The 12630-nt window shown below is 48.6% G+C and overlaps 1 protein-coding gene across 1 annotated transcript in view; it reads left to right on the plus strand.

The window, feature by feature from the left end:
• Window positions 1–12630, plus strand: part of STK35 (serine/threonine kinase 35) — a 32705-nt gene that overhangs the window by 922 nt on the left and 19153 nt on the right. Inside the window, 3 exon segments of the mRNA XM_075072422.1 lie at window positions 1–162; window positions 1672–1689; window positions 8526–9273. Of these exon segments, the coding sequence (XP_074928523.1) occupies window positions 1–162; window positions 1672–1689; window positions 8526–9238 (893 nt within the window). The 3' untranslated portion in view covers window positions 9239–9273.

Raw genomic sequence — 12630 nt, forward strand, 5'->3', positions numbered from 1 at the left:
CGCCGGAGAACGTGGAGCTGGCGCTGCCCGATTCTGGCCCTGACCAGTCTGCGGCGCCGCACCCCAACGTGGTGCGCTTCGAGGAGTGCGTGCTGCACGCGCGACGGGCTGGGCAGCGCATGAGCCACGGCAACAAGCAAAGCCAGCTGTACCTGCGGCTGGTGGACCTCCCTGAAAGTACGACCCCCTCAGTGACCCCCAGCTGTACTGCGCTGGTGGAGACCTCCTAAAGTACCGACCCCCCAGTGACCCCCAGTGTACCTGCGGCTTGGTGGAGACCTCCCTGAAAGGTAACGACCCCCCCTCAGTGACCCCAGCTGTACCTGCGGCTGGTGGAGACCTCTGAAAGGTACCGACCCCCCCAGTGACCCCCCAGCTGTACTGCGGCTGGTGGGGACTCCCTGAAAGGTACCGACCCCTCAGTACCCCCCAGCTGTCCACTGCGGCTGGTGGAGACCTCCCATGAAAGGATACCGACCCCCAGTGACCCCCCACTGTACTGCGGCTGGTGGAGACCTCCCTGAAGGTACCGACCCCCCAGTGACCCCCCTGTATCACTCCGCTGGACCTGCGGCTGGTGGAGACCTCCTGAAAGGTACCGACCCCCCGTGTCCCCCCCAGCTGTACCTGCGGCTGTGGAGACCTCCCGAAAGGTACCGAGACCCCCTCAAGCGACCCCCTGTGACCCCCCCTCAGTGACCCCCTGTATCCCCCCCCCCCAGCTGTACCTGCGCTGGTGGAGACCTCCTGAAAGGTACCGACCCCCTGTGACCCCCCCCCGTACCCCAGCTGTACCTGCGCCTGGTGGAAGACTCCCTGAAGTACCCCCACCCCAGCGAACCCCTGTGACCCCCCCGTATCCCCAGCTGTACATGCGCCTGATGAGAACCTCCTGAAAGGTACTGACCAACCCTGGGACCCGACCCCCTCAGTGACCCCTCTGCTGTATCTCCGGCCCCGCAGCCTGTAACTCGCCGCTATGTGGGAGACCTCCTGAAAGTACTGACCCCCCTCCCCCAAACCTGGGACGCAAACACCTCAGCAATCCCCTGTCATCACCACAACACCACACACACAGACAGCCCCGGCCCCTTCCCTGTGCTGATGGGAGACCTCCTGAAAAGGTACGGGAGACCCTCTCTCCCCCACACCCTGGGACCCAAACCCCGCAGCAACCCCCTGTATAACACACCACACCGAGCGTCAACCACAGGTCCCTCCTACCTGTGCCTGATGGACGACCTCTCTGAAAGGTACTCCCCCATACCATGGATTTCTTTACTGCCAACTGTTCATCAACAGAGGTGTCAAACAATTAACTCTTGGTTAAAAAACACCCTAGTTGGGAAACACTTTTTCCCCCCCCCAAAATAACCCTTTGTGACAGCCACAGCCTGCTCGTAACCTGTGCCTGGTGGGTGAACTCCCTGAAAGATACCATCCCCCTGATTAGACATACTCCCAAAACCCCACTCAGCAACCCCATAATAAACTTCACCTCAGCTACAACCAGCTGTACCTATGCTGGTGAAGACCTCCCTGAAAGGTAAACTAGACCCCTGCCCCCTTACCCCCCCCCTGCAGCCCTAGAACCCCAAACACCCCTCAGCAACCCCCTGTATGACACGCCCCCTCTCAGTGACAGCCACAACCCCCTCTACCTGTGCGTGATGGAGACCTCCCTGAAAGGTACTCCCCCCAACCATGGAGCCCCCAAACCCCACTCAGCAACCTCCCCTCCCCCGCTATAACCCCCTGTTAGCAACAGCCACAGTCTGCTCTACCTGTGCCTGGTGGAGACCTCCCTAAAAGATAGCAGGGCCCCCACAGCAACCCACATGGTGACCCTATAGCCCTGAAACTCCCATATGCCCTCACAACCCTATCAGATCCCCCTACACCCCCACAACAACCTCTGCACCTCCTAAAGCCCTGGGAGCTCCTCTACACCCCACACAGTGACTCCCAGTCACCCACTCTGCAACATGCAGAGGTAGCTCAACTTGAGCCTGGTGGAGGCCTCCCTGAAAGTTACTGGGACTTGCTCACAAGACCTGTACAGAGTCCTGGCAGCCTTGTAGTTCCCTCACCCCACTCACCCCCCAGCCGAACCCTTCATAATACCCACCCATACAGTAACAAGCTGTCCACTTTACCTGCACCTGGTGGAGATATCCCTGAGAAGTATTGCTTCTCCCCCTCTCCCCCTGCTATCTCCTATATGTCCTCAGGGGGATCCTCCATAAACCCGCTCACACAGCAGCAAGAAGAGATCGCTCTACCTGTATCTGGTATAGGGTCCCCCTCCCGCAACCTCTTCCCCCACATACAACTTCAGCCAGGGGCCTTCCATAGCCCGTATATTCCCACTCAGCTATGAGGAAGACCTGTTCTACTTGTGCCACACCTCTGGGTCCTACTATATGCTCCCGCCCCCAAGAAAGGAGGGAGGCTCCCATACGTCTCATAGGGATTCCTTCTCATACACCCAGCAACAGGCAATCAACTATGCATGTTCTTCAGGGAGAACTTTCTGAAAGATAATTAGAATCCTACACATGGGTACCACCCCTGAGCACCCTGCCACTCCTCCAGTGGGACCCACCTCATTTGTAATAAGCAGAGCCAGTTTTATCTGAGTCTGGAGACCTGGCAGAAAGGTTGTGGGGGCTCCCCTCGGGGCCCTCGTACAGTCCCTGTAGTGGAGTCCTTCCCTGGAAATTGGGGAAAGAGGTTCCCCAAGACAAAATTCTTCCCTGAAAGATTCCGGTATGTTCTCCCCTACCCTAGAAACTCCCTCAGGCAGAGAGGTCCAGAAGCCATCCTCTCTCCCTCAGACCTTCCCTCCCCTCATGGCAACAAGTGGAGCCAATCGTATAGGAAAGTAAAAGATTCTGCTGCAGGAAGCTGTAAACTGGGGAGACTACCCTGGGACCCCCATCCCCTTCCTATCCTGAGAGGGAGACATGCGCTGCGTTGCAACAATCAAAGCCAGCTTGAACCTGCATTTAGTGAGTTTCTCCCTCAAAGCTACTGCACCCCCTCATCCTCCCCATACCTATCCTGTCATCACAGACCTGTCAGTAAGCTTGAGTTCTGATATTTGCTAGGTGAAGAACCCTATGTTCCAAAATGCATCGGTTCACCCTCCAAAAACAACTCAATAGCTTGCAGCTCAGTTACCTCCAAAGCTATGTAACTTATACTGATAGGTGCTTTGAAGTAGGTAAACAGGTGGGGGAGACCTCACCGAAAGCTACTGTACCTCAGTTACCCAAGGCACCTGTGCTCGATCATGCCCCTCTTGTTCCCCACTACCAACAGTGTTCTGGCCCATATGCCCAGCACTTAGAATCCCTGCTGTGCCATTCTGCGTGACCTCAGCCGGGCTATTTACAGGCATGCACAGATATTGTGCCAATGTGCCGAGGTTCAGGAGGTGGGGATTAACTCGTACTCCTCATTTTGGATGAGTCTCAAGTAACAGACCGCTAGACTGCAGGGTTCAGATTCTTTTGCAGAGTGAATGTCATTTATGATCCAAAATTCATTATTCAGCATCTCTGGTTAAAGCAAAATACAGCTGAAGCTGAGCACCTGGCTTGGAGTTCCATTAGTCTCAATTGAGGGACCAGTGAGAGGGAAGTACACACATTGGCAAAGCCTTCATACATACACATGTTCAGGGCTCATGTTCGACCACATGCCCTATGGGCTGTTCTAGCTAATGGTGTCAAGGTACAGAACTAGCTTACCAGAGAGAAACTGAACATAGATAGCTGACGTGCTAGTAAGCACTGTCCTAACATGCAACAGACTGGCAGCGCAGCAGCCTGGATTCCGTGCCATAGCTCTCAAAATACTTCTACAGTGTCCATGACTCCGTGGCCTGTACACTGGTTACAACATAGCAGTGCATAGCCTGTTAGTTTCAGATGCCACGGGCTTATACTAGTGTCCGTAGCCATCTCTTTTCAGTGCAGTGTGCTAGCCATAGCTGTTTGGCATATGAATCTTAACAGCTAACAAGTGTATTTTAAGATTACATCTAATTTCAACAATGGCGAAAGGGACACCAGTTTGAGAGCTGTTAAATTTGCTCAGTGATTTGACTAAATTAAGTTACTTTGAAACGCTGAGGTTCCAATAGGTGTTTCAGGGGAATGTCACTGCAGCAATGAAGGGGTTAGTGCACATTATCCATCCTACACCACCTAGACTAGAGTGCAATGTCCTTGAAATCAGTGGGCCTTTATGTAAACACTCAGACAAGTTCTGAGACTGATCCATGATGTAAATCAGTTGTCTTTTCTCTTAGTCTCCCTTTGCTGCCTGTTGTGTGTGTATAATGTAGGGAGACCAGATGTCCCAATTTTATAGGGACAGTCCCAATTTTTGGATCTTTTTCTTATATAGGCTCCTATTACCCCGTACCCCATCCCAATTTTTCACATTTGCTGTCTGGTCACCCTAGTAAAAACCCAGAGGCAGAAGGAGACTGTTCCCAGTAATTTTCTCTATGCTAAGTTCAAAAACTGCTGAGGAAAACTAATGAACTCAGTCCTTCTATGCACCCTTCAGAGACAAAAAAGGGAAGGACCCCAACAATGGGTGTGGGGGGAGAGAGGAGAAGAGAGTGGCTAACAAATCACCCCAAAAGCCATAGAGTGCAAATAAAGAAAGGGCAAAGATCAAGGGGAGGATGAAGGCAAATGCAGGAATAGAAGGGGCTGGTGACCCGTGTTGCTTTTCCAACTAAACCTACTGCAAGGTGTCTGCTCTTGCTGCTGTTGGTGTGTAGCATTCCCGCATAAGTCAAAATAGGAGACTGGATAATTAGCAGAATTTCAAATGCTAAATTCCTACCCAAGGGCAATGTTCTATCCTGTATGTATAGGATTCCTATTAATAGTCTCAGTGTGGTTTATGGTCCCACACAAATCGTCACCTCGTCCTCACCACACGAGTGCCAACGAGCACCCTCTTCAAAACTCTGCTACATGCAGTCTTCAGACCCGCCGCCACAGTTGTGTGAGTGTGCACATGCAACCTGAGTGTAACATTAGTTGTCACTTATTGCAACTATTGGGCCAGTTTCTCTGCGTTGGTTCCAGCTGACTTGCACTGTCTCAATAGCACAAAATCGCTTGAAAGCAGCCCTGAAGGATCAGTAGGGGATTGGCCCTGATATAGGGGAGGTAGTTGCCATTGCCAGTTCTATGCCACTTACTCCCTGGTGTGTGAGTAAAGGGACATGCCAGAGGGGAGGGCTAAGGAAAGCCTATGGGATCACTGCAACCAGCATAACCCAAAGCATACTAAGGACTTTCCTAAATTACGCTGAAGGTCATTTTGGTCCCCATCTGGCCCGGGCTCGGGTGCAAAGAGCTGCTTTTTTCCCAGCTCTAATCACACCTATTGTCTAAACTTTTCATTGTTCTTGGTCACTTAATTTCACTTTCAGAAATTCCATTTTAGCTACTCTGTCAGCTCTTTAAATGGAGGCTCTTTGTTCTGACAGCAGCAAGGTGATTTAACAAATTAAAATACTTTCTATAACCCAGAAAATAAGTAAGGGAATAAATAGTGCTCCTGGCCTAGACCTGGTAGGTCAGTGTCCCACCCCCAGTTACTAGCCCTGTACTTGGCCTGTTATGTTGGTGCAGCTGTCTTGACACGAGAGCGCTTGGCTTGTGGGAGTCCAGTGGCAGAGAATGTGCTTCAAAACTCAACACTCCTCACTTTGCTCTTAAAAACTGAAGGCTTTTTCTTCATTGCTAAGCCAATATTTCAGCCGGTTGGAAACTGACTGGCTTTGTTACTGAGCTTGGCCACCACCACACAGGTCACACTTGTAGAAAGGTGCTATCACCGCCACTAGAATCGGAATGCTTTTGCATTCCCACATGTGCCCTATAGCCTGGTACCACCTGCACTCCTACTTCTGTATGACATGCACACAAGGGGTGTGACATGGCTGTTATAAGCAGAGTCCATACGTCCTCATGCATGGAATACACAACTCGTAGAACAGCTGTTCAGAGTTATTACCAGAACAGGAATAGCCATCCCACCCAAAATCTTCCTGCAGAGGGCTGGAGCAGCACTGACTGAAGGGTATACACAAACCCTGGTGTCTTAAGGAGGTGTTGTCAGGGTTTTAATTAAGCTGAGTTAATAAAATATAAACTAAGTGCATGTAACTGTTTTCACTGTGCAAACATTTTTGTTCCCAAGACCAGTAGTTCTGTCTTTGGTTTTCCATTCTGTCATGTCCTTTTCCCACTCTCTCACCAAGGGCGGCTCAGACAGTGGATGCTGTTTTCCTGTTCTGAGTTTTCATCTCCAGAAACAAATAACCCTTCCTTCCCCAAACAGACTGTTTGCCACAGAGACTGTAGCTTGGAGGGATTCCCTCTTTACAGTACTTTTATTAGGAGCCTTGATTTGGCCACCAGCACCCTACTTTCTGATGGCTTGTTTAAAGCTGGGGTTCTCAATGTTTTTCTTTCTGAGCCCCTCCGCCCCCCAATGCTATAAAAACTCTACAGCCCACCCGTGCCATAACAACTGTTTCTCTGCATATAAAAGCCAGGGCCAGCATTGGCAGGGTAGGAAGCAGGGCAATTGCCCAGGGCCTCATACCACAGGTGGTGGTCCCACAAAACTAAATTGCTCAGACTTCAGGTTCAGCTCTGGGTGACACGGTTTTAGCTTTCTGCCCTGAGCTCCAGTGACTGATGGTGGCCCTGTTTGGTGGACCCCCTGAAACCTGAGGGCCTTGGACCCCTGGTTGGGAACTGGTGGTTTAAATGGTCTCTTTCCCACTCCTCCCTATGATCTAACTTTCAGTGCTGGGGAGGGATAGCACAGTGGTTTGAGCATTGGCCTGCTAAACCCAGGGTTGTGAGTTCAATCCTTGGGGGGGGCCATTCAGGGATCTGGGGCAAAAATCAATACTTGGTCCTGCTAGTGATGCAGGGGGCTGGACTCAATGACCTTTCAGTCCCTTCCAGTTCTAGGAGATTGGTAATCTCCTATATTATTTATTATTCACATAGGACAGGGAGGTGTAGCCAGATTCTCCTTTTCTAATTTCCATGGCAGTAGTCATGGTTACAGACTGTTTATGCAAATAGCCAATATTTCTCTCCACCTACCCATACCAATCACTGGCCATTAAAGACCTGATGACTTGGCTTGTTTGGTGTTCTTTGGCTTTATCAGCCATTGGAAATCCTAGTTTCTTTCCCACGGGTTCTCTGGAGTCTGTGCTAGAATGTTTATTTGCTGGAGGGTGGAGTCATTTAACACGTTTTAACTTTTCAACTCTGCCCATGTGATTTGATAGAAAAAATAGAGGCAATCAAGTTGAGTACTCTGGGTTTATGATAAAATGTTGAGAATTACATTTCATGAGCAAATAAGTTGCACTAACAGCTTCTGTGTGTATAACCAAGGTCAACTTCCATCTTCTCTCCTGCATCATGTGAGTTCACTATATTCAGGAAGTGCTATTTGCTAGAAGGCAAACAGTTCAAGATTCCTCCCCTCCCTGCTGGGAATACAGCTGTAGGCACAGATATCATCCCAAATAATCTCTAATGGTAATCAGTAGGCTTTGTTCTGGTATAACTATATATACATGAGGCTTTTACCAATATTCACCTATGTTAGCAAAAAAACATACCCCTTACCAATAGAAACAACGAGGAGTCCAGTGGCACCTTAAAGACTAACAGATTTATTTGGGCATAAGCTGAAGAAATGGTTTTTTACCCATGAAAGCTCATGCCCAAATAAAGCTGTTAGTCTTTAAGGTGCCACCAGACTCCTCGTTGTTTTTGTGGATACAGACTAACGCAGATACCCCTCTGATACTTACCAGTGGAGTTTTGCCAGTAAAACTTAAGAGTAGGACAGTCCTTAGTGGTGCCAGTCACCGCAGCAGAAGAAACCCTATAGGAGAGCAAGCTTGATTCTCTTCTGATTCCTATATCATCAGCAAGGCCGAAAATTTTAACTGCAGAATCTTATTGGTGGTAAATGCAGAAGCTGAAGAACATGGCTTGGTTTTTAGATTCCAGGTGGACCCTGCAGGACTGATAGTAAAACTGTTCACTTGCAATCTGAGCTCTGTAGAAACTACGGAGGATGGGTCCATGTTTACCTTTTCTCAGAGCCACTTGTAGAACAACTTTTAAAGCAAACCATCCTTTAAGCTGGTGTCTCGGGTACAGTTGTGACTGTGATAGGAAATGAAAAATATTCTATAGCCCCCTCATTCCACAGGACACCAAAGCAGTTAAACTATAGAGATGAGGGTGTCAGTCAGCCAGTCTGCAGCCTTCTGCATAACTTACAAATGACACACTTAGCAGTAGTGATCACCAGCATGTCCTCGTGAGGGCGGCTCTGGCTAGACTCATCAGGACTTTCCGCTGCATTTAAAACATAACTGTCCTTACCGTTGCTAACCTCTTGCTGTGGCTGCCATTACCATGCCTCTTTCTTTCTTTTGTAAGGTGAGAGAATCTTGGGCTATGCTGAGGAGCCCTGTTATCTCTGGTTCGTCATGGAGTTCTGCGAAGGGGGAGATCTGAATCAGTACGTGCTCTCGCGGCGACCGGACCCAGCCACTAACAAGAGTTTCATGCTACAGCTAACCAGCGCAATTGCCTTCCTGCACAAGAACCATATTGTGCACAGGGACCTGAAGCCAGACAACATCTTGATCACCGAGAGGTCTGGCACCCCGGTTCTCAAGGTGGCAGACTTCGGACTCAGCAAGGTCTGTGCTGGCCTGACGGCTCGGGGCAAGGAAGGTGGGAATGATAACAAAAATGTGAATGTGAACAAGTACTGGCTGTCTTCAGCCTGCGGCTCTGACTTCTACATGGCTCCTGAGGTCTGGGAGGGACACTACACAGCCAAGGCAGACATCTTTGCCCTGGGCATCATCATCTGGGCCATGATTGAGAGGATAACTTTCATCGATGCAGAGACCAAGAAAGAGCTACTGGGGACCTACATCAAGCAGGGCACAGAGATTGTGCCCGTTGGGGAAGCACTGCTAGAAAACCCAAAGATGGAGTTACATATCCCCCAGAAACGCAGGACTTCCATGTCTGAGGGAATCAAGCAACTCTTGAAAGACATGTTAGCTGCTAACCCACAGGACCGACCTGATGCCTTTGAGCTTGAAACCAGAATGGACCAGGTTACATGTGCTGCTTAAATTCAGGGCAAAGCATTAGTGCGCTTTGCAATTGGGTAAGTGTTCTGCAGTTTTTCTGCAACTCTTTTCTCCACCTATTGCACCATCCCACTTATTGGCTGTACTGTGTAATGGCACAGTGGAGCCTTTTATATTCTTAGAGCTGTTTATCCACTGACTCATGTAAGAACTACTTCCTGAGGCTTTCAACCACCTTTATTTAAACAAAAAATCATAAAAAGGAGATGGAAAACGGAACTAGCAGCAGCCCTGTCTAATGTTCTCCAAACCCTGTGTTGGAAACGTCTAACACAAGTCTAAGTTGCCTGAGAGGACCCCTACCACACTCACTCACTGACCGAGCTGGCTAGTGTGTGGTGAGGCAAGGGACCACTCAAACAACTGGGACAGAAACTTTCCTGCTGGCTCATTCCCTGTGCACTGACCAATAAGAGGGGGAGGATCCTGCAGGAGAAGAATAGTATCCTTGTATCATGTGTACACGAGGGGACAGAAGGCTTCACCAGCAGCCTTGTCGATAACTAGAGTGCTTCCCTTTGCAGCCTTAATGTTCTCTTAATTGTGGTTTTTGCATGTAATATAGCAATTTTCTTCTGTTTATACAAAAGTGAAGCTCATCACTGTGCTCAGAGGCCACTTGAGGTGACCACAGAGGCCTTCCCATGATAAGGTGCCATATTCTACTCACTAGCTATCTTTTCGATGCAATACAGTTTTACTCAGCTACTTCATCCTCCTTTCCACATCCTCCTCTGCTCAATGGTTGCAATCAGACTGAGCCTAGTTTAGACAATCCCGAAGCTGGAAGAGTGAACATCAGATCGGCTGGGCTCTGCGTACCCATTCCCGCCCCAATATAATGTACTGGACTGATAACACCCCTCTTGAATTTGAAGAGGTAAAACAGCTGTACAAACTGCTTAGGAATACACTGGGCAAAGTGACAGGTGAGTTTTCAACATGCACAATCCTGCTTCACCTGGAAGGAATGTAATTGGTCTTGTTTCATTTTGACTTCCCAGTCAAATAAAGGAGTTCCTCTGAGTGTGAATCATACTTGTGCAATGCCAGGCACGTGTTCCTGTATTTGGCACGGTTGGGTGATATAAGCATTCACAGGCCGAAAGTTTACAGAATTGTTGTATTTTAACAGATTGCTCCCAGCTCAGTTTAAATGGAACCACTTTCCTTCTAGGCTCAGTTCCCTAAACCACATCTAGGAACTCCAAAATTCAAGGAGGAAGTGAAGCTTTCATTTGCTTTTGCCACTGCTGTATTCAGAACCTAAAGGACTCCAGTAGCCAAAAGTCTAGTCTGTCAGAGCTGTAGAACTTGGGGATGAGGTTACATTGAGCTGGTGTCCTCAGTAACTGGGAAGTATTTATTTGTGGCAAAGCCACTTAGAAACAGAAGCAGTTACTAGGGGCTCTCCCAGCCAGACAACCAGGATGAAACTGGAAAATTGCAGATCTGGGAGATGAAAGTAAAACTTGCCTTTGGAGAACCTTGGTCTGTCAAAAGCTCCTGCAGTGCTCTCTGTATAATGCTGATCAGGAGAGATTTGTGACACTTCATTAGTGGGAAAATGACTAAACTGGAACTTAGCCCACCTGTTCTGCTTGTTGTGCTCAGGAGACTGAGGAGCTCAGACTCAAATTAGATATTAAAGGAAATTACAAATTGGAGCTGCCTTGGCGCATGTCACTGTTTCCCGCCCCTCACGGTGAAGTTGTGCAACATGTGGTAAGATCAACCCGTAGAGTAGAGACAGGCCTCTGCAGTAATGTGCATGTACAACAGGATGAGTTAAGGACACTTTGGCAGCCTTGGCTCCTAATTTCCTCGCTGCTATTGATGTGCCTTGACCTGAAGTGAGCATTCCAGAGATGATGTAATAAAGATGTGCTCTCTGTCCCCTTTCTCTAGGCACCAGTTTGGAATTTGCCCAGACAAGTAGGTTATTTGGGGCATTTCTTACCAGCATCAATCGGCAGCTGCTTTTCTCAGCTGAAAAGCTGCTGTGAGAAACTAATTTTTTTATTTTTTGGTGGTGAGGATGTGACTTTACCCAGGAAAGCAAAGACACCCTTAGTTGAGACTTTGCTCTAGATACTCGCCCTCTAGTACCATGTATGTGATAAAACGTCCATCACAGTGAGTGACTGAATGGTGGGACTGCTGTAGTGCACAGGCTGGTGGATCATTGGCTGTGTATAATGCAGGTTCCTGGTGGGGTTGAGGTAGGGGGTTAAGAATGAATGAGCAGAATTGTGAACCCTTGAAATGGACTTTAGTGATAACTGATCCTTCCTTGTTCCGGTGTGACTAGGTGCTACTAGAATAGCATACTTCACCTCTTGGTTTTAAGGGAAGAGGTGGATGTTTTCGTCCCGTGGGGGTTGGGGATATACTATTGTTAAAGCACCCAGCATCATGCATCTCCCGAGTGGTCCATGTTTTGCCTCTGCTGTTGCCATCTGTGATCACTCATGCTCTGTTAACACTATGCTGCTGAGTTATGTGCAGTGCCCTCTGGGGAAAATCCATTCTGCACATATCTGCAGAATAGTAAATGCAGGGATAATAAACAGAGAGAGGACAGTCCTACTCTGCAGCTGTTTATGTAAGACCCTAGCTGTCTGTTCAGATTCCCTCCTTCCCTATCCATGGATGGAGCCAGCAGTTCATCTTCACCAAATGTTTCCTTTAGTGATTGAGCTGCAGCAGAGGTGGTTACCACTCGTGTAACTAAATTGACTGTGCCACAGTGGCCATGCTTTGCTTGTCCCCAGTAGCTGAGCTGAGTGCCAGCAATATGTTCATTGTAGACTTGGCGCATCATGTTACACAAGGGGGAAGAATTTCTCTGGTTCCTTCACTGTGCAGCAGTGCTCTTACATGCATGGTTTTTTAAACAGCATTCACACCTTCCAATCCACAACAGGCCCCTTTCATTCTTGTTGAGCTTTAGTGTAACATTCCCACTGCTTAAGTCAGAAACTGCCTGAGAAGCTCAGAATGAACAAATCAGTACCTGAGGTCAGCATTAATGCCCCAGCACTTGAGCATTTAACCACAAGTCAGTTCCCACAGCAAGTGTAACTTTGACCCTTATGGACCTTGTTTCTTGAATTGCTGTATGTGCCATTCAGAACAAGGCCTCTCATTTCTGTTTGAGGAGTTAAATGGCGAGACTTCAGACTTTAACTAAAGTTCATGTCCTAACTTAGCACACAATGCTGCCAGCCAGAGCTTGCCCATTCTTGGTATTGCACTGGCCACTTCTGGCTTCTCAAGGTCCAAGAGGGCTTATGTCTCTACGCTTATGCTACAGACATTCCAGATCTGCCATGCAGCAGATTTTATATTTAACCAGTATTTATGGTTTCCTG

Source organism: Chelonoidis abingdonii, chromosome 14 (assembly GCF_003597395.2).
Source record: "Chelonoidis abingdonii isolate Lonesome George chromosome 14, CheloAbing_2.0, whole genome shotgun sequence".
NCBI classification, from domain to species: domain Eukaryota; kingdom Metazoa; phylum Chordata; order Testudines; family Testudinidae; genus Chelonoidis; species Chelonoidis abingdonii.